At 41.6% G+C, this 18506-nt stretch overlaps 2 protein-coding genes across 6 annotated transcripts; both read right to left on the bottom strand.

Moving 5' to 3' along the window:
• Positions 1–1102: 1102 nt before the first annotated feature.
• On the bottom strand, positions 1103–9104 carry LOC105561344 (DNA topoisomerase 2). Of its 2 annotated transcripts, XM_012011231.1 has the most exons (23): positions 8785–9104; positions 7464–7796; positions 7132–7375; positions 6662–7048; positions 6351–6590; positions 6018–6276; positions 5775–5944; positions 5478–5688; positions 4796–5384; positions 4487–4718; positions 4180–4379; positions 3963–4098; positions 3588–3887; positions 3495–3503; positions 3016–3246; positions 2753–2938; positions 2547–2676; positions 2324–2464; positions 2141–2225; positions 1984–2066; positions 1775–1906; positions 1581–1699; positions 1103–1496 (listed from the first exon to the last, which is right to left on the bottom strand). In XM_012011231.1, the coding sequence occupies exons 2-23, from the start codon at positions 7769–7771 to the stop codon at positions 1356–1358; spliced, it is 4533 nt and encodes a 1510-aa protein (XP_011866621.1). In that variant the 5' UTR covers positions 7772–7796; positions 8785–9104; the 3' UTR covers positions 1103–1355. The 2 variants fall into 2 exon arrangements, with proteins under 2 accessions (XP_011866621.1, XP_011866622.1); XM_012011232.1 differs by lacking the exon at positions 3495–3503.
• A 1943-nt stretch (positions 9105–11047) lies between these two features.
• On the bottom strand, positions 11048–17221 carry LOC105561343 (RNA-binding protein squid-like). Of its 4 annotated transcripts, none has more exons than XM_012011229.1 (9): positions 16736–17221; positions 13599–13639; positions 13371–13498; positions 13117–13263; positions 12905–13036; positions 12602–12782; positions 12162–12233; positions 11408–11534; positions 11048–11131 (listed from the first exon to the last, which is right to left on the bottom strand). In XM_012011229.1, exons 1-8 carry the CDS (start codon positions 16876–16878, stop codon positions 11455–11457), a joined length of 924 nt encoding a protein of 307 aa, XP_011866619.1. In that variant the 5' UTR covers positions 16879–17221; the 3' UTR covers positions 11048–11131; positions 11408–11454. The 4 variants fall into 4 exon arrangements, with proteins under 4 accessions (XP_011866619.1, XP_011866616.1, XP_011866620.1 ...); XM_012011226.1 differs by having other exon boundaries at positions 12518–12782; positions 16736–17217; XM_012011230.1 differs by lacking the exon at positions 12162–12233.
• Positions 17222–18506: the final 1285 nt, after the last annotated feature.

Here is an 18506-nt window from a genome sequence, read left to right as displayed (position 1 = left end):
GGGAACTGATCGGTTTTTGATTGATATTAACCTTCCACCTCGATCCTGGCTTATAATCGTGATTCTCTCGTAGCGAATTCGGTCGTTTGCACTTAGTGCGAACTGAATGCACGCCAAGACGATCCGTAAATATAAGAATTAACTGTAAACAAGCCTTAGTATGCACTCTGCGCGCACTAGTTCAAGTAACCGAATTCGTTATCAGTTATCCGGCCACGTCGAGTCTGACTCTCGCTCAGTATCTTCAGTTTTATAAATTTCTTTGTTATCTAAAACAAGAGCACGAAGTAAACTTACTTTATTCTACGTATCGTCAGTTTAAGGCAAAAAAAGTGAAACGTCCGACAATTTCGTTCAACCGATATTGAGCGTCGCATTAATTCTAAGCTCCGTTCTATGTATATATGTATAATAGTTACCGCTGTATAATTTCTTTAGTCTTTAGACAATTTGAAAAAAAATCCATATGACGTATGTAAAAATATATTTAAAAATTGTGTAATTTCATATTTTTCTTTCATTTTTTATAAAATATTCATTTTCCGGGATTAGAATTGTCTCTATCTCTTTTTCTCTCTGTCTCTCTTTTTTTCAAGTTTTAAAGAATCGTAGAAATAAAGTTTCAGCAGCGAGGAGAGTAATGTGATAACGATTGTGCGATAATTCGAGATCTGGAGATGTGTTCCTTCCGCGCGATATTAATTAATCTATCTAGCATAGGCGGCGCCAAATATTTTTTTGCCAGACAGGAGCGTGCCACATGTTCTTCTCAAGCTTTTGAAATCAAAAGTAAACGTTAATGTCTAAACAAATTAAAATTATATATTATTGATATCACAATATAACGCAATGTATAAAGAAATTTTCCGTTCTAAAAGAAATTTTTTCCGAGATCACGCGATAAAACTTGCATGAACATATTCGGTACATCCTGCAGCCCTGTCTACGGTGTCGTTAAATTTCACGAGATTGCACTCGTTCGCAACATTATTCGAGGAGCAAACTTATGTACAAACTTATTTGCGGAGCGTTTCAGGAAGAACGTGCCAGAGATCGAGCGACCGCATTGCTCAAGCAAATCTTGAAATGTTACTCAAGTAAAACAAAAATACAAATTTTTATTTCAAATTATTTCCACTTGCAAAATTATTCAAGGGACGCATTTCATATTCTGGCGGATTCTCTGTGACGAAACACCCTACATAATTATTACTAATGTCACGACCAACAATTGACGAGGACAAAATCTCCAAAATTCTCCAAATAAACTTGTGCAACATCTTTTCACAGTGCTTTCACTCTAAACTACTTCAGTTAATTTCGTCGTCCGTGGCATTTTTCAAGGTGAACGACGTTTAATCAGAGTCGCTGTCGTCTGATTTTAATGCGTAAGATACAGGCTTCCGAGCTCTACCGGCAGTCTTCCGGAGTGGCGGCGGCGAATCATCATCTCTCATCTCTTCATCAGATTCTGATTTCTTCTTTTTCTTCTTCGCCTATAAAAATAAAATAAAATTAGTGAGAAACTCACGAGAATGATTAAACACATGAAATATATTGACTCAAAAAATCGTACTTACGTGACTTTGTTTAGTGACAAATAGATCATCCGTATCAGAATCCTCGGATGATTTTGGTTTCTTTTTCTGTCTCTTTACTCCTTTGTTACCACCGTTTTCAGTCTTCTTCTTAGCAGGTGCTGTAAATGCAAGAGATAAGTAATGATAATGAAATAGTTTACACTTAGCCACATGACTCGATTAACGTCAATTACCCTTCTTAGGTGGCGTGAACTTCGCAGGTGAATCTTCCCCGGATGAAGATATTAGTGCAGATTTCTTCTCAGATGAAGATTGTTTATCAGGAGTATTGCCAACCAACGAATCGAAAAGTTCCTCCGAAGTCGCTGCAGAGATAAAAAAAATACCTGCAATATGCATAACCGCGTATTGTTTAACTTACATATATACTGTATGCCCTTACGTGTTGATTGAGGCAGTTTCTTGCTCGGTTTAATGTTGTCGTCGGAGTCACTTAGCACCATAATCGACTCTTTCTTCATGGTTCTAAACAGGATACGCGATGAGAAATTAATCTAAGCAAGTCAATGTGATGTACAGTATCGATATATTATACGTACGTTTGTTCTGAATCAGAAGAGGGACGACTGAACAGTTCGTTACTGTCATCCGAATCCTCACTGCTCATATTGTAATTCTTTTTTGCTATTATTTAAGAAGATTTAATAAATAGTATGAGCTAGATATCGAAAAATAAAACAATCTATTTTAATAATCTTGAAGGAAAATGAAGAGACTGATACCTGCGGCTCTACGAGATGCTCGTGGTTGCGGAGGTGGCAAAACGTTACCAAAATCGATGTCGTCGCTATCGTCCGAATCCTTCTCCTTCTTTTTCGCTCCTTTCTTAATTGGTTTAAATTGTAATGTTGTTTGCTTCAATCCTGTTTACATAAGCAGAAGAGTTCGTCGTTAAAATATCCTATATCTATAAAATGTATAATTTATGAATTCAAAATTACCAACCTTTCTTTGCAGTTACTTTTTTCTCTATCTTTTCTGGAGAATTTCCAAGTCTATGTTCGAGGGGTTTAGTATATGCGTCGACTAACGTATCAAACTCGTCTTTCTCCTCCAAGATTGGCTCTTTCTTCATCTGATACACAAATTTTCAACGACTTGAATAGCGACACAAATGTACAAATAAATTAGATAACGCATAGCTAACTTACTTTTGGCTTCTTTATGCCTTCTTTCTTATCCTTTGACACAATGTCAGCCTTCTCAATCTTTTTCTTCAATTCAACGTCGATGAAGGGAACTATGCGACGAGTATCGTCGTTCTTGTAGAATCTCGAAGGCGGTTTTTTCTCTTTTTGCTTCGCTTTGTTCTGGTCTTTCTTCTCTTTGTCTTCCAGCTACATGAACATCGTAAGCCAATTTAGAAATTATTAATATACGAACAGAATTAATTTTCTTTCGAAGCAGATCTTACTTTATTTAATTCGGCTAAAAGATTGTCCAGATCCTCCTTCCATAAAGAGATTGGCGTGCGACTTTGCAATCTCTTCAGCTCCGTTACCTTCTCGTCCCGTTGACGCAATAAATCATCCTTTTTTTCCTTCGTCAGGCTCCACATCGTCATTCCGAGAAGATAATCGAAATTCTCCTTTTCTATTGTTGACGCGGTTGGAGCGGCCTCTTCATCGTTTTCCACAGCCTCCTCCTATTTATTTACAACAACAAAAATTACTACACATATTTATCGACACAAAAAAAGAAACTTTCTACAAAAACAACCATGATCCAAAGTTCTATATTCAACAGAAAGTTATCTGCTCACTTTTGTTAAACAGTTTCTACTAATTGTAAGATTTATTCATTGGAAAATGGTTGTGTTTATTAAAAGACCTTTGTGATTTACAACGTTCACATTGTAAGTTTTACATACTGTTTCTTTTTATATTAACTTACTTGATCCTCCTGGGGCGTAGCAAAATTAATAAATTCTAATAAATAAAATTCTCTTGCGCTTGCATCGAATTTTTCAAAGAAAAGTCTACTTACCAGTACTTCCTCTCTGTTCTGGGATAATTTCCAAGTTACCACCGGATCAGAATCGTAACCGCGTCTGACTAATTCTGCTATCATGTCCTTCTTTTTTTTGTTTTCTACCACCAAAGTACCGTCGCATTTCTCAAGGATAAAACGCGCCTGATTGGACAGCTTCGCCGCTTCTGCTTGCAAAATTCCTTCTTGGTAATCCTTCCTCTGTATATATGCCTCCAATCGTACTTTATAAAATCCTTTCAATATTTGTATCGCATTGTCGTACTTGTTCAAGCATTGGTTTTCATCAAATGCACACTGCAAATAAGATATTAAGAAACGTCCAGTGTCATTTGCCATCTTAGTGCCATATCAATATTTCTAGTAACTTACCATAGATGTTATAGTCATCGTCGTCTGAATTTTGAATACTTTATGAAGACCTTCTCTTTCTAACTCCACTAATTTGTCTCGGTTCAATATTACTATGAAGTGTACCGCCGTATCTGTGTTATACTCTTTGTAATCCCTATGATAAAATGAATATTAAAAAAAAATCACCAAAATTACTTGTACATTTTTCCATCAATTGATCAATTGGAATGCTTACGTGATGATAGCTGGCACTTTATCAGTTCCATGTAACATAGGTTCCAGCACAGTTTCCTTATACGTTTGCGTCCACGTACCAATAGGAAGTTCAGTGATCTCGACCTTGTCAGGTCCAATCACCGATATCTCTCCGCTTATAACGTAACGATAATCCCCGCAGCTTTCCACGACGCCTTTGAAATTTTTATAGTACGGTATCTAAACAAAATTTGCAACCACATGAACGAAATATATAATTGTTAAATATATACTACATCCTTAAAGTTATGTATTTAACTTTCCAGATAATTTATCGATACACATACCATTGGTTTTGGGTCTGCGCCGTCCATCATCTTATGTAGATTCTCGATTATCTCTCGAGGATTGTAGTTCGGTATTTTTGTCATCCAGCCCGTACCAATTCCGTCGGCACCGTTCACTAGTACCATAGGAATCACAGGCATGTAAAAGACAGGTTCGATCTTTTGATTGTCGTCGTACTCGTGTTTCAGCAGGGGATCGTCATGTTTGTGAAATATAAACCTCGCCAGAGGACTGTGGAAACGAAACAGAGAACATGCAGAGATATGTACAACATCTTCTTTTGCAGATATCATAATAATAGCAAGTACCTGAGAATTGTGAAAATGTATCTCGGACTGGCAGCATCCTTTCCGCCAGTAAGTCTTGTACCGAACTGACCGTTAGGCTGCAATAGATTAATGTTGTTGCTGCCCACGAAATTCTGTGCGAGATTAATAATCGTCGCCATCAGGGACGTTTCACCATGATGGTAAGCTGAATGTTCGGCGACCGATCCCGCCAATTGCGCGACTTTCACTTCACGTTTATCATTACGTTTCAAACATGTGAACATTACTTTCCTCTGACCCGGCTTAAAGCCGTCCATCATGTTCGGGATGGATCTCACGTTATCATAATTGCTGTACAGCACCAGTTCGACGTTGATGAAATCTGAGAAAGTGACGGTGCGCGTGTCTTTCTCATAGAGATAACGTTCGCCGAGGCCGATCTCTTTTCGCCTCTTTGTTTCGTTCATATGATTCATCAGCCAATCTTTACGCTGATCGACGCATTTCTTACTAAATGCCATAATGATGTTCTCGTCATCCTGCTCGCCATTGTATTGAAAGCGTATTCTGTGTCTGGCCATATTTTCGAAGTACTCCTTTGCCTCTTTGGCAGTGGAAGTACCCAAACCTATATAAGTGAGAGAAAGAACGTTTTGTTAAATGAGTCTTGTATAAATGTTGAAAATGAAATGATAAAAAATACAAGCTTTTAAATAAATACCTTTGTAGTATTTGATCTTGTACGTGTGAAAGTTTTCTGTATCTTTCTTCCACATCTCAAATTCCGGCAGGGAAAAGAAAGACAAGACTTGACTGCCTTTACTAGCCTTCACGATAGGTGTAATAAATTCTTCAACGAAGTTCAATCTTAACAACGAGGGCCAGTTATGGTGGATAAAATTGATCAATAGACCTTTGATATGTGAACCGTCCTAAACCAATCCAAATTCAATTAAATATTTATAATGGACAAAAAGTGTACGTGCGCGCGCGCACTATTGTTTGTGCAAAAATTTACCTGATCCTGATCAGTCATGATCATCATTTTTCCATAACGCAACGTCTTCAAATCGTCTCGCGTTTCATATTTCTTTTTGTATTGAAGACCAAGGATTTTTATCAAATTGTTAATTTCGGCGTTCTCCAAGATCTGCTTATGGGTAGCCTCTCGTACATTTAACATCTTACCTACAACCAAATGCTTTATTAGTCCGATCGTGACGTTAAAATCCATCCATTATTTTCAGTAAATCAAATTTACCTCTCAATGGAAATATGCCATATTTATCTCTGCCTATGGAAGCGATACCAGACACAGCCATTGTTTTAGCTGAGTCTCCCTCAGTCAGTATGAGTGTACATTCCAATGATTTTGCCGTTCCTGCGTCATTGGCGTCCTCTAACTTGGGTATACCATGAAGTTTCCTTTGCTTCGATTTGGGTCCCAATTTCTCAAGCTGACTGTCAGCTTTAAACTTCGCCCAGGTCAACACCGCTTCCACAACACCGATTTTCGCGATCTGCAATCGCATTGAAAAGAATGGTCAAATGAATGATAGATGGATGAACCTTTGATATCAATATCTGTACTTACTGAGGTAATAAACTTATCAGTTAGTGCGCATTTAGAGCCGAAGCTTTTCGGCTGTAGAGTCATGTTCTCCTTGGTTTGCGAGTCAAAGGTGGGATTATTGATAAGACAGTTAATGAAGATCCACAAATGATTCTTGATTTGAAACGGCTTAATGGTCACGCCAGCTTTATTCTTCTTCTTTAGCGTTTCAATCAGTTGTTTGACTATCATCTCTGTCACATGATCAACATGTCTACCGCCCTATCGATATTCGGCGAGTTTAAGTATTTCAAGTAACATCATACCACATGGAAAATTACCGCGCGCCTTACCTTTGTTGTCGCGATACTATTTACAAAGGACATTTGTTGAAATCCTTTATCAGACAAAGTGAGAGCGATTTCCCAGCGTGGGCCACAATTCTCGTATACGATTTTTAGTGGATTGCCGACGTCGTCTTCTTTCCCTTTGATATAAAAATCAACATACTCTTTAAAATTCTTTACTGGTACGCGAGTTCCATTTAAAAAAACTTTGACGCCTTTCGAAGAAGCAGCCACGTCGTATGCTCTTCGAGACATTAACGAGACAATATCGTTATCGAGAGATTGCATCTTGAACTTTGACAAATCCGGTGAGAACGTAACCTTGGTGAAGTCCTCTCCAAAATATTCTTTAATTCTAGGCTCGCTAGATTTGCCCATATTGTCACCCCACGTCTATAAAAGAGGGAAAAATTACGTACTCATGTATTTACTAATGGAACCAAGGGTTAGAATATCAATATAACGTTTGTTCTTACTTGTTTTAAGCATTTTTTGTATTCCTTTGTTGCAGTCTCGACAGTGAAGCGATGGCTGAAAATGTTGCACAACTTGGCGCCGTAGCCGTTTCTGCCGCCGGTCACCTTCTCTTCTTCGTCATCGTAATTTGACGATGTTAAAAGGTGCCCAAATATCATAGTGGGTACATACATTTTTTCCTCCTTGTGCACCACAACAGGGATGCCTTTACCATTGTTCCATACGGAAATGGTATTGTTTTCTCTGCAATGGTACAATATTGAATCGATACATTACAACTTACGTCAGGGATTTTCGAAAGTGTTGAAACGCGTTTCTTAAGACGACTCACGAGTCGATATCAATCTTGATCATGTCCATCTTGGGGTCGCGTTGCTTGTTGTCGGCAGCGTTTACCAAGATCTCGTCGAAAATCTTATACAACCCAGGTACATATTTTATATCCTTCTGCACCATCATGTCTTTTTCCTTATCGAAGACCCACATCATCTCCGTCACCGGCTCCACAGACCCGATGTAGGTGTCGGGACGCAGCAAAATGTGTTCCAGCTGCGACTTCTTCTGGTAGATACCCTCGATGGTTTTCTGCTTGGCGGCCGACTTACCGTCGCCAGCTCCATTTTCCACGGCTGCACTCATCTTGACACGTTGTACTTGCAGATATCTGCGTAGAAAAATCCATACAAACTTCTACTACGGGGGAAACTGGGCTGCGAGATGCGCCATAAATTTTGCGCGAGAAACAGCAACTATGCGACTGTCTCGAGATTCACACAAGGAATAAGTTAAGACTGTTGGAAAGAAACACGCAGTTGATTTACTATGAGACAAGTACGCCGAGAACCGTTTGCCTCCCTGAGAGGCTCGTAACTGCTGCACGATTTAAAAACAACAAATAGAAGAAAAACGCTGACACCGCGCTTTTCTTCCGTTTGTTTGATTCATAAATACAGAGGCGAGCGGCGACGTGACGTTTGTGTTACGAGACAGCGCGGAAAAGCGACTCTCGATCATATGGGCGAACGATATTTGGGATATTTTTGAATTTATCGAGACACACAACGGGCCCATATTCCGGATGCTCTTTTATCGATAGAATATCTTTTCGGCCAATGCTTCAAAGCCAATTTTCGTGGCACTTTTATCGATAAAAGACGGATTACAGAATACGGACCACAGTTCTACTTTCGCGAAACCGCTCTCGGGCGAATCAATTTAACGGTCGCCGATTCAGTTCGAAACTGCGAAAGACACTTCAATTCGAGCTTCGAACTAAACGAAGACGTCCAGCCCCGCTTTCTCTCCTCCCGAGTCTACTCCTCGAGCGTGAACACGCGAGAAGTGAAAAGCTTCACTGACGAATTCAGTACACGGGTCCGCGCCCGAGGAGAAGACTCGTGATCGAAGCCCTGGGATGAAAACCATTACCGTAGGTGCAGGCGTCCACGTTGCGAAGAGCTTTGAAAAATATGGCGGGAAAGAGCAGTCATCTAATCGGCGCGGTTTCGAGCGGCCGTTTGTTTCGGGACGGGGACACCTGTCCACCAACGCACCCTCCCCCGCCCCCGTGACGCGCGACGAGCCGTCGCGGACTGCGGGGTCCGCGAGCTGGCGAGTTCGGCGCGGGCGAGCGGGCGGCGTGCGTTACGTACCTTCAGTGATCGCGCCTCGGCGTCGAGTGCGTCGCTCGCTGCTTGGCGTCGGTCGTCTCTAGGATCGCAGGACCTTCATTCGCGGCGCCGTAAACGCTAATTATTGGCATATCACAGGCGCGCGGGGCGGCCGTCTGGCTGGACGAGCGTCGGCGGTGTTCGGATCGTGCCGACCGATTCACTCGCTCGCGCCGGCTACCATCGGCCACGTAAGAAACGAGGGTGCACGCCAACCAACACCACACTATGCACCTTCGCGTTTACACCGCGTCGTTTACACGCTCCGCCGCTCACTTCGCTACTCGGCCGAAGTCGTCCAAGCTCGGCTTGCTCCCGAGGCCTCGGAGCTGCCAATCCCGCCGCGCCGTAACCTTCTGCCCGCTCCACATCCACTCGGGGCTCGCGACCGCGGCGTCGCGTGTCCCAACATGCTCCTGCTTGCCCCAACGACCAATGCCGTTGCTTAAAACATCGAACACGTCCCTGGGTGCTTACGCGCTACTGAAAATACCCGATTCAAACCGATAGATATCGCATTGATTTCTATAAAAATTAATCGGTTTCAATTCGATATCGATCGGGTTCAAGGATTGGTGGAAGTGCAAGATCAATCGGATTCAATCCGGTATCTCCAGATAGAATTGAAGCAGTAACAATCGGTTTCTATCGGCAGACTATCGGATTTTCTGACGAAGTCTGTCTCAATCGTTTTTAATACAACTTTTCCGGATTGACTGGCCCTGTGCCTTCATGAGCCGCTACTACTCACGCGTCGTTTTGTCCTCTTCTACGTTTGGGAACACGGTTTTGGTTTGACGCACCGTCCAGTACTATATGTCGATGGAAAAAGCTGAGACGGTCTTAACTTTTTTCCCTCCACTACATTTTCTTGACGTAATGCCGAAAACGGCTAATAATGGTCAAACAGGAGCCTGTGACGCGAACTCTAAAGGCCTTCACACATAAAATTCCGTAAGGACGTAAAACGTAAGCATAAGAAAATCGACCAATCACAGTCGAGAACGTAAGGCAATAACGCAAGCAGTAGCAAATCCAATCAGTTGATTTTCTTACGCTTACGTTTTACGTCCTTACGGAATTTTATGTGTGAACCCTAAAATCCGCCGACGTAACAAATTTCTGGAATTTCTAGAGACTTTTATCGGAGAAATCAGACGTGCCTCCGGCGAGCAGCCAATCGACTTAACGATTAATTTCAAATATACTTGTCGATTAGCTCGATGGCGAAATATTCCAAGATTTTATCTTCTACAAAAGATTTCTGGCCGTAAGTGTTCTTGAGAAAAACAAGGATATATTCAAAGAACTAAATAATCAATTTCTGAATTTAATTGCTTACTCATAAAATTCACTTTTGTTTTTTCTACATGTCAAGTGGCGAGCGTGGCACAGAGAAGCGCACAGTTCAAACAAGTAAACAAAAAATCAGAGTCCAACCAAGAATATCGCTGATTTTTATTCGAACGCTCTCGGAAAATCGCATCCGCCGAGAGTATCCTGTCACATAATAATTTGGAACTCGGGCCTTGAAAGTTGGATAGTAGGTTAAAAACATACTCCCAGAAAAACAAATTCCATCTCGGAACTTTTAAAGTTCACAGATTGTTAGAGATAAAAAAAAATAGAAGCCCGAATCCTATCTAGACTATAGTGCCATTAGATAAACGTCAAGTAAAAAAATTAATAATTCAATCCATGTTAATAGAAAAACGTATATACAGACATTATTCGACAAGTTAATCGCTAATGAAGTTGTTTCTCATGGGAGCTTTATCCGATCTCTAGATACAAGGGAACAAGGTAGTAGGTATATTGATAGGAATAATTCTGGATGCGCGGAATAATTCTGATCTCCTCAATAACGACACATTTTTCTGACGAGGCACGTGTTGTCGTGCTTACATTGTATCTTTATACAACTATTCTTATTCCATTATCTATCATACGGCGTTACTTGGTTTCTTTTTGCAAGATTGTTATACTGTTGGATACTTCAGTTTTGTTCGGTATTACATTCAAAAAAATGTCGGTAGTTTTATATGCTTGCTTTTCTACCGTGAATGCATACTATTAAAAAGGAGAGAAACGACATAAGCTCGCACTACAAACGGCAGAAAGGAAAGCATATAGACACGGAATAATAAGTCGGAGTTAAATACAAAATGAAATCACTACTGCTCTCCGTCTTGTGGTTTTTGGTGATTGATTTCGTAGCAGCAGCTGTCCACAATGTTGAAAAATTGTCGAAATTCTTGCTAGGAGGGGCGCGGCTTAATGGAATGATGATTGGACGAATGAAGAGATCGGTAGAAGTGAGGAAGAGTACCTGTGAAAAAGAATTAACTACACTACATTGTATATGTGTACCGTGTATTTGTAGTTACAAATGATATTGTAAAACATGTTCATCGATGGTTGTCACGAGATTGAATTAACAAAAAGAAAAAAACTAGCACACTCGATTTAAATTAACGTTGCGTTTGCACAAAATAGAACATAATGATAATATTAACGGACAAAACGACATTGAGAGAGATTGCCGCTATGATTTCTTAAAGCGATGACGCGAAAAACAGCAAGTTCCAATTGTGCGGCAACTCACCAGCGGTTACAACGCGATTGCACTGCTTTCGCGAGTGAGGATTTTCGTTAGTACGGCTGGTGCCTCTGATTTTGGCGACCACCACCACCTCCTCCTCCTCTTTGCTTGCCGCCATAGCCTGAGCCACCTGGAACAACGTCGACACTGCACCGTTAGTTTATTCACCTTTACAATGCTATTCTATAGCTACAATATGATTATAATTATACAAGTTAATAATGTAGAACAGCTCGATTCTTACGATGTAATGCACGCACATCTCGGTAAGAATACACTATGCTACTTACAACAAACAAGTACTACGAAAGAAGATATTACTACTGATAACAAATGTAAGAACAAAGAGGCTACAGGCTAAGGTAGTAAGCTGCATACTTTTCGGATTCCCTCCTTTTGATACGCATGTCTCTGGGATTCTGCTAATTCCTCCCTCGGTATCTTTTGTTATTACAACAATAATTAAGCCACATGAACTTGTAAGCAAAAATGACTGAAGCAAGACAAATTAAATAAAATTTGCTCTTCTTGGATGAGTACTTTGACGCTTCTACAGACCACATTAATCGCGATTTATATTGAGATTACATTTATTACGACTGTAAGTCGGGAGTTAAGTTGCTCTCGTTGCAATCAAAGGGTTATAAGGATGGGTGCAATACTAGCGGTGGCAAAGCTAAATGTAAAAGAGAGAAAGAGAGAGCAAAATACAAAATGATGGGTAGTAAAGTATATCAAGGAACGCTGTAATGCGTACCTTTACCGCGTACACCACCACGCCCGCCCGCGTAGCCACCTTCGTAATTACCACCGCCATAGCCATAGCCATCTGCGTTTCATGAAACACATGGTACAATGGAGTCAGTATCCGCACGTACCATCGAGATTTCAATGCGTTGCAAGAAGTAGAAAAAAAAAACATCGTGCAAGGAGAGACCGATTCGAAGAACGAAAATTCTAGCCCCGAGAAAAACGATGCAAAGATACTCTCCGAAGATCGCCAGGATACTGACTATTTCTCGTGACAAGAAAGTACCTCACCCCGGGACATTTCTTAAGTTCAAATTCAATTTACTATCATCCGCTGTATGACAAAGAATAAAAGATAATCACCACCGTATCCGCTGTAATCATAACCACCGTAACCGCCGTAACCGCCGCCGTAGTAATCGTATCCCCCGTAACCGTCGTACCCACCGCCGTAGCCGCCTTGGCCGTAGCCACCGCCATAACCGCCTCCGTAGCCCTGTCCCCAACCGCCTTGGCCTCCGAATCCACGACCTCGGCCGCCACGAGCTCCTCTACCACCTCGGCCCATCATCCCTCCGCGCATCCCACCCATGCCATCCAACTTGGGAGTCGCTTTTTTTACATCTACCTGTTAAACGAGAGGTCGAAAATAATAAGAAATTAACAAGATTGCTCATTTGTTGATTTATAAATTGTAGAAGATTGATTTAATTTCTTCTCGTTGCTAGATAAAGGACCGGCAAAACTTACGGCTTTTCCATTGATGGTCTGTTTGGGTGTCTTGAGTAGTTCATTGACCACTTGTTCAGATTCAAACGTAATAAAGCAGAAACCTTTCCTCTGGTTCTTTGTCTTGTCAAACGGCATCTCTACTTCGACAATCTGGAAGAGAAAGAATGATTATTTTTTGATATTTATTTGCTTGTTCCTTCTCTATTTCGTTTCTAAGTAAAAGTATTTACATTTCCAAATTGTGAGAAGAAATTCTTGATATCGTCATCGGATAGCTCTGTTGAGAGACCACCAACAAAGATCTTTCCATGCCTAGCTTTCGCCTTCTTAGGATCGACTTTTTTGTTGTTGATGACATGATCCCCAGCTGACATAATCTGCAAGAAATTATTAAATTCGTTTCGGGAACAATAAACTACGCATACATTATTTGTGATACGTGAAATTTGTCATTTTCATCACTACCGATTAAGAAATAAATTACCTTATCGAGAGCTTCGGCCTTGGCGAAGACAATAAAGGCAAAACCTCTCGATCTTCCCGTGTTGGGATCTGTTTTGACATTAATACTCTCGATGTCGCCGTATGTGCTAAAATGTTCCCTTAATTCCTCTGAAAACAAATCGGAAATGAAAGATCCATGACGGGTGGCCGAATAAAACGCAGCTCTCGTCGACGACCGATGCAAATTATTAAGAGTGAGAATACTCACTGTCAGTAGTTTCCCAGCTCAAGCCACCGACAAACAATTTCCTGTAAACAATAAACAGAAATAAAAATTTTAAGTAAATGTAATGGAGGATAACGTGCTTGCCGCCCTAACTTTCCAACCGCTGTCGCGGTGCTACGATAATTGCGGTAGTATTATTTCAATTGAATTTTTATAGGCACACAATGTTTAAAGATAAACGAAAGAGAGAAATAGAAATTGAATGTGCCTATCAATCATAGAGTCCTGATTACTTCCGGTCAACCTGCAAAGCAATGGAACTAATTTATTTTACCAAAAAGAAAGAACAGAGATTTTGTTTACAGATATTAAATTAATTGCCTCTACGAATTTAATGTCGACTTAAAATGTCGTCCCTGTGCAAATTAAGGCCATACTACAATTTAACAGAGTGCAATTGATGATCCATGATGCTATCTGGAAAAGGCACTGCAAAAAATTTTATACAAGCACGACATTTCCAATTGCAGCAACACACAACGTAGGTGTTGTCCTACATGTAGATTTGGAAAAATAAACACGTTCCTTGCGCGTGTGAGACTGAACAAGATTGCTATACCGACAACAAGAGGTGAAGTTACAAGATACCATATCCCTAGAACAAATGAACTTTTCACATCAAGTTAAGTGTTATGTTATTATTATACAAATTATATATCGCAGTGGCTACGCGGTAGCGTAGTGAAATTCAAGTTACGGAGAGATGGCGGCTTTGCACACCACACAGGTCAACTCGATTTGAACAGCATATATAACAAGTTTCGTGAAAAACATCAAAGGAAAAGTTTTAGAAAAAAAAAAGTACATATGCATAAGTGTATGTGTGTATATATAAATATGTGTGTATGTAGTAGAAAAAAACGCATCAAAGAAAGCAAAGTACTGTTACAACGATGATCCAAATAAGCTACACACAACTCCAGCTGAGATACGGCTGCTCCTAAAGAAAATACAAACAACTTTTCTAAAGTTACAAATCCCGATTATTAATTGGCCCAAATTAGTGGCATGTGGTAGATCGACTGCAACTCTATATTGGAAAGCTAAAAATTAATTTCCACATTACAACAGATTAACATTGGTCACTGCACCGATTTTGTTCCGTTTCTTATCTCTCTCATTCTTTGCTTTTCTTTCGTTTTATTTGACTTATTTTCAAACAACATTGTTGTGCATTACATCAGACACTCGTACGCATACATATATAGATATTTTTATCTTACAGTTTCGTCAAGAAGGCTTACATTAGACACGACTTGTCTCGAGATGCACTTTTCGTACTTTTGTTCATATTCAAATAACAAGCTGCAATATGTACACACTTTGCTGTTTTTCTATCTTTTCCTTAACTTTGTTTGTTTTTCCGGCGACGTTAAGTCTGTACTTATATACGTTTATCGATATATATGTCGTTTTCATATCATCTATTGCTGATGATAAATACCATGGGTACCAGTCTCTCGCCGGTATCTGTTGTCAGGTCAGGTCACAGTTAGCCGGTTGCAAGCAGCCCGCCATAATCGCACTGGGACGTTTGCCACCTGCAGACCAAGTCACAGAAACTGCGTTAATGGCGTTCCGGAGCCTACTGGAGATGTTTGCATTTGGCCCTAGTGTCTCTGTGCATTTGTTCATGCCCAAATAATCCAAATCACACTCGAATCAGCGGAAATTACTCTACTCTGTATTATCCAGCAGGCAAGCGCGTGTCGCTGCGACACACGTATTTGATCTCAAGTAACATTTAACTCGACTTGATTCCAGGCACTTTTCGTGTTGTGACGCAACATGATGGACTTGAGAACTCGATGCTCGATCGTTCACATTAATTCTGACCCCGAAGCACATTCACGAAGTCTCACAGTTCATTCAGTGATCCCAGACAAGCGTATTGGACGGTATTTGTCAATCGTTTCGGGCAATTGACTAAATCTGAATTTGACCGTAAATTGTACTGTGAATGTAAGGAAAGATGACTCGTAACTGATCAAACGTGTGGATTTCAAAATTATATTCTATAAAAAAAAATAGAAATACAATACAAATGTTATTCTTACAGAATATATATAAGTAGATCTACAATATACATACAAACTTTATCAATGATGGAACTGCCCTCCATTAATTATAGGACTAGAAGAGAGTTAAACGGCTGAGTGAGAACAGAAAGAAGAAATTTACAAAAAAAGTTAGAGAAAGCTTGGAAAAAAAAACCAGATGGACACATACCTCATAATAATAACAACACATGTGTAATTGTAATCACAGCATAGTAATGAGTATAATTATATATTTACCTTATTTTATTTCGTACAAATATGAGAAAGTTGAAATAGATTTTACGAGTGCATTGGTAATCGGTAGGACGTAGTAAAATTGTACAATTCACATTTGGTTACATATCTCTGCGTATAAGATGTTCTAACTCGTAAACATTCGTGCGATTAATAAGACACCGAAGCTGCAAAGTGACGTCAGGATTTGTCGTGCCCGCGCGCTCCAACCACGGCGAACGTGAACGGACGACGTTGTCGCGGAGGGGCCTGGGGGGGGAGGGGGCGGGGGACGGGGGTGAGGGGGGACGGGGCGGAGGAGGGAACAAAGCGGCAAAAAATCGAACGCGAGCGCGAGGAACGGCGTACGTCGCGGGGCGGATACGCGCGCGGGGGCGAGCCCCTTCGCCGCTTCCACGCGCGGCGTGAAAGGAGGCGAGAGAAAAAAAGCGGATCGCGCGTCCGAGCTACGACAACAATAACGTAACTCCGCGTATTCGGGGCAGCGGGAGGAAAAAGAAACGCGCCGGCGGGCGCGTCGCGGCCGAACGGCGCGGAATGGTCGCGCGGGCGGACGATCGGCGGCCGGTGCGCGGCCGATGCGCACGGATTACGGTCTCGCTCGAATTGGTCCATCGCCATCTTGTCCGAAGCCCGTGTTGGACCCGCGAGGGACGCCGACCGATTTCGCGGGAAAACGCCTTCGGTGGGATGCGGTCCCGCGCGTAATTAACGCCGTTCCCGGGCCGCGAGGAACGGCGGGCGCCGCGGACCGCGTCCGATCCGCGGCGGCGTGGCCGCGCCGTGGCTGCCGAGGGCCGGGTAGACGGACGAAGAGAGTCTTACCTGTCCTCCTGCGAGTCCTGGCCATTCTCCACGGCGTCTCCGCCACCGCCGCCGGCACCGCCGCTCTCGGCCTCGCCGTTCTTCTCGAAATTTTGCTCCGCCACGTCCTCACTGAAGTCCTTGTTCTCTTGCAGATCAGCCATTGTTTACAGCCGCGTTTTACGCACTCGTCGCGTTAACGATACGAGGGAAGATCGGGAAGATAGAAAATAATCACAATCGCACTTATATCGGTGGACGACTGCGGCGGAGAGACGGATCCACGGCAAAGAGGGAGAGACGACGAGTGGAATACCCGAGTCGGTTCTGGGAACGCCGGACCGACCTGCTCTCTGCCGGCGGAAACGCGGAAACCGCGTAGACCGTGGAACGCGCCTCCTCACCGCCGCCAATCAGAACACGCTCGACTTTCGCGCGCTCGACCAATCGGGATAAAACGAGCGGGCGGATTTCTTCGGAGGGGTGGGTCCATTTCATTGGTTGCGCTCAAGCGAGGAGCACACACTTGGGCCATCGCACACAAAATTGCATAGCATAAGAACCGTCTAAAAACCAACGAGCATCGAACATTGGCTACGTTCGGCAGAAAAAGCTGCTTTGCAACTGTTGTAAAATTCATGCATCTGATTGGCGTATGCTCTTAAATTCACACAAGATTGAGAGAGCACACCAATCAGATTCACGAATTTTACAACAGTTGCAAAGCAGCTTTTCCTGCCGAACGCAGCCATTGAATCGTCATATTGATTTACATACATGCTCATTGGTCCAGATGGTCTTATGCTATGCATATGCACCTATGCAATTTTGTGTGCGATGGCCCATAGCCCTTTTGCATAAGTGCATAAGCATATGCATAACGAATTTGATTGGTCAAAACAACACTTAAGATTATATTAAAATAAGAATAGACTATGAATACCACTGTACCAGTCATAATTCGATAAAAGCAAATCCATTCCGCGAGGGGTCGCTAAGTCCCAGTCTACAATAGAGATTTAAGCCCTAAGCCTTAAGAAATTAACTAATCACAGTCGCGCATTCTACTCATACTTGACCGTGATTGGCACTAACGTGCTCCAGTTGACTTACCATCTATTGGCCGCGTTCAGCAGGCACAACTGTTGAGTGAGCGCTCAGTATGATTGGTTAATACTTTTAGATCCAGCCAATCATATTAAGAAATCGTTGAGCGCTCACTCAACAGTTGTGTCTGCTGAACGCGGCCATTGTAATCCCGACTTAAAGGCCATTCTACAATTGCGTAAACGTGGTTGTTAGCGGTTGTACAGTGTTGTAAAACAGTTTTAAACTAGCATTTCCGATTGTAAAGCCTGTTGTAAAAGATGGCTGAACTTTATCTTTCACGACTACAACGATATAGAACGTAATGGCTAACCAATCAGAATTCTGTCACGTGTCCATACCCCTCTCATCAAACGCTAAACTGTACTCTGATTCGTTATCATTCACTTCAATTACGACGTATCTTACTCTATTATATATTACTTTGATGTACAACACTTACTACTACTTCTACTCCTACAACTACGTTTACGCAATTGTAGAATAGCCTTTACGCACATTTTTACTTTTGGAACTATTTCATTACGCATTTTCGGACTCTGCCGATAAAATTTCCACTTGGTGAATTTATAAAATTTACATTGTCTACATGAGAAAAGTTGATGTAAATATCATGCAGATAATTTATGTTAATGTAATTTTGAATTTCACAGCACAATGAAAAACACACTGAAAAACAGGCGTT

The sequence above is a fragment of the Vollenhovia emeryi genome, unplaced genomic scaffold (assembly GCF_000949405.1).
Source record: "Vollenhovia emeryi isolate VEMERY1.0 unplaced genomic scaffold, V.emery_V1.0 DF939208.1, whole genome shotgun sequence".
Taxonomy (NCBI): Eukaryota; Metazoa; Arthropoda; class Insecta; order Hymenoptera; family Formicidae; genus Vollenhovia; species Vollenhovia emeryi.
The sequence above is the reverse complement of the archived record's forward strand: the minus strand, read 5'-3'. Positions and strand labels throughout refer to the sequence as shown.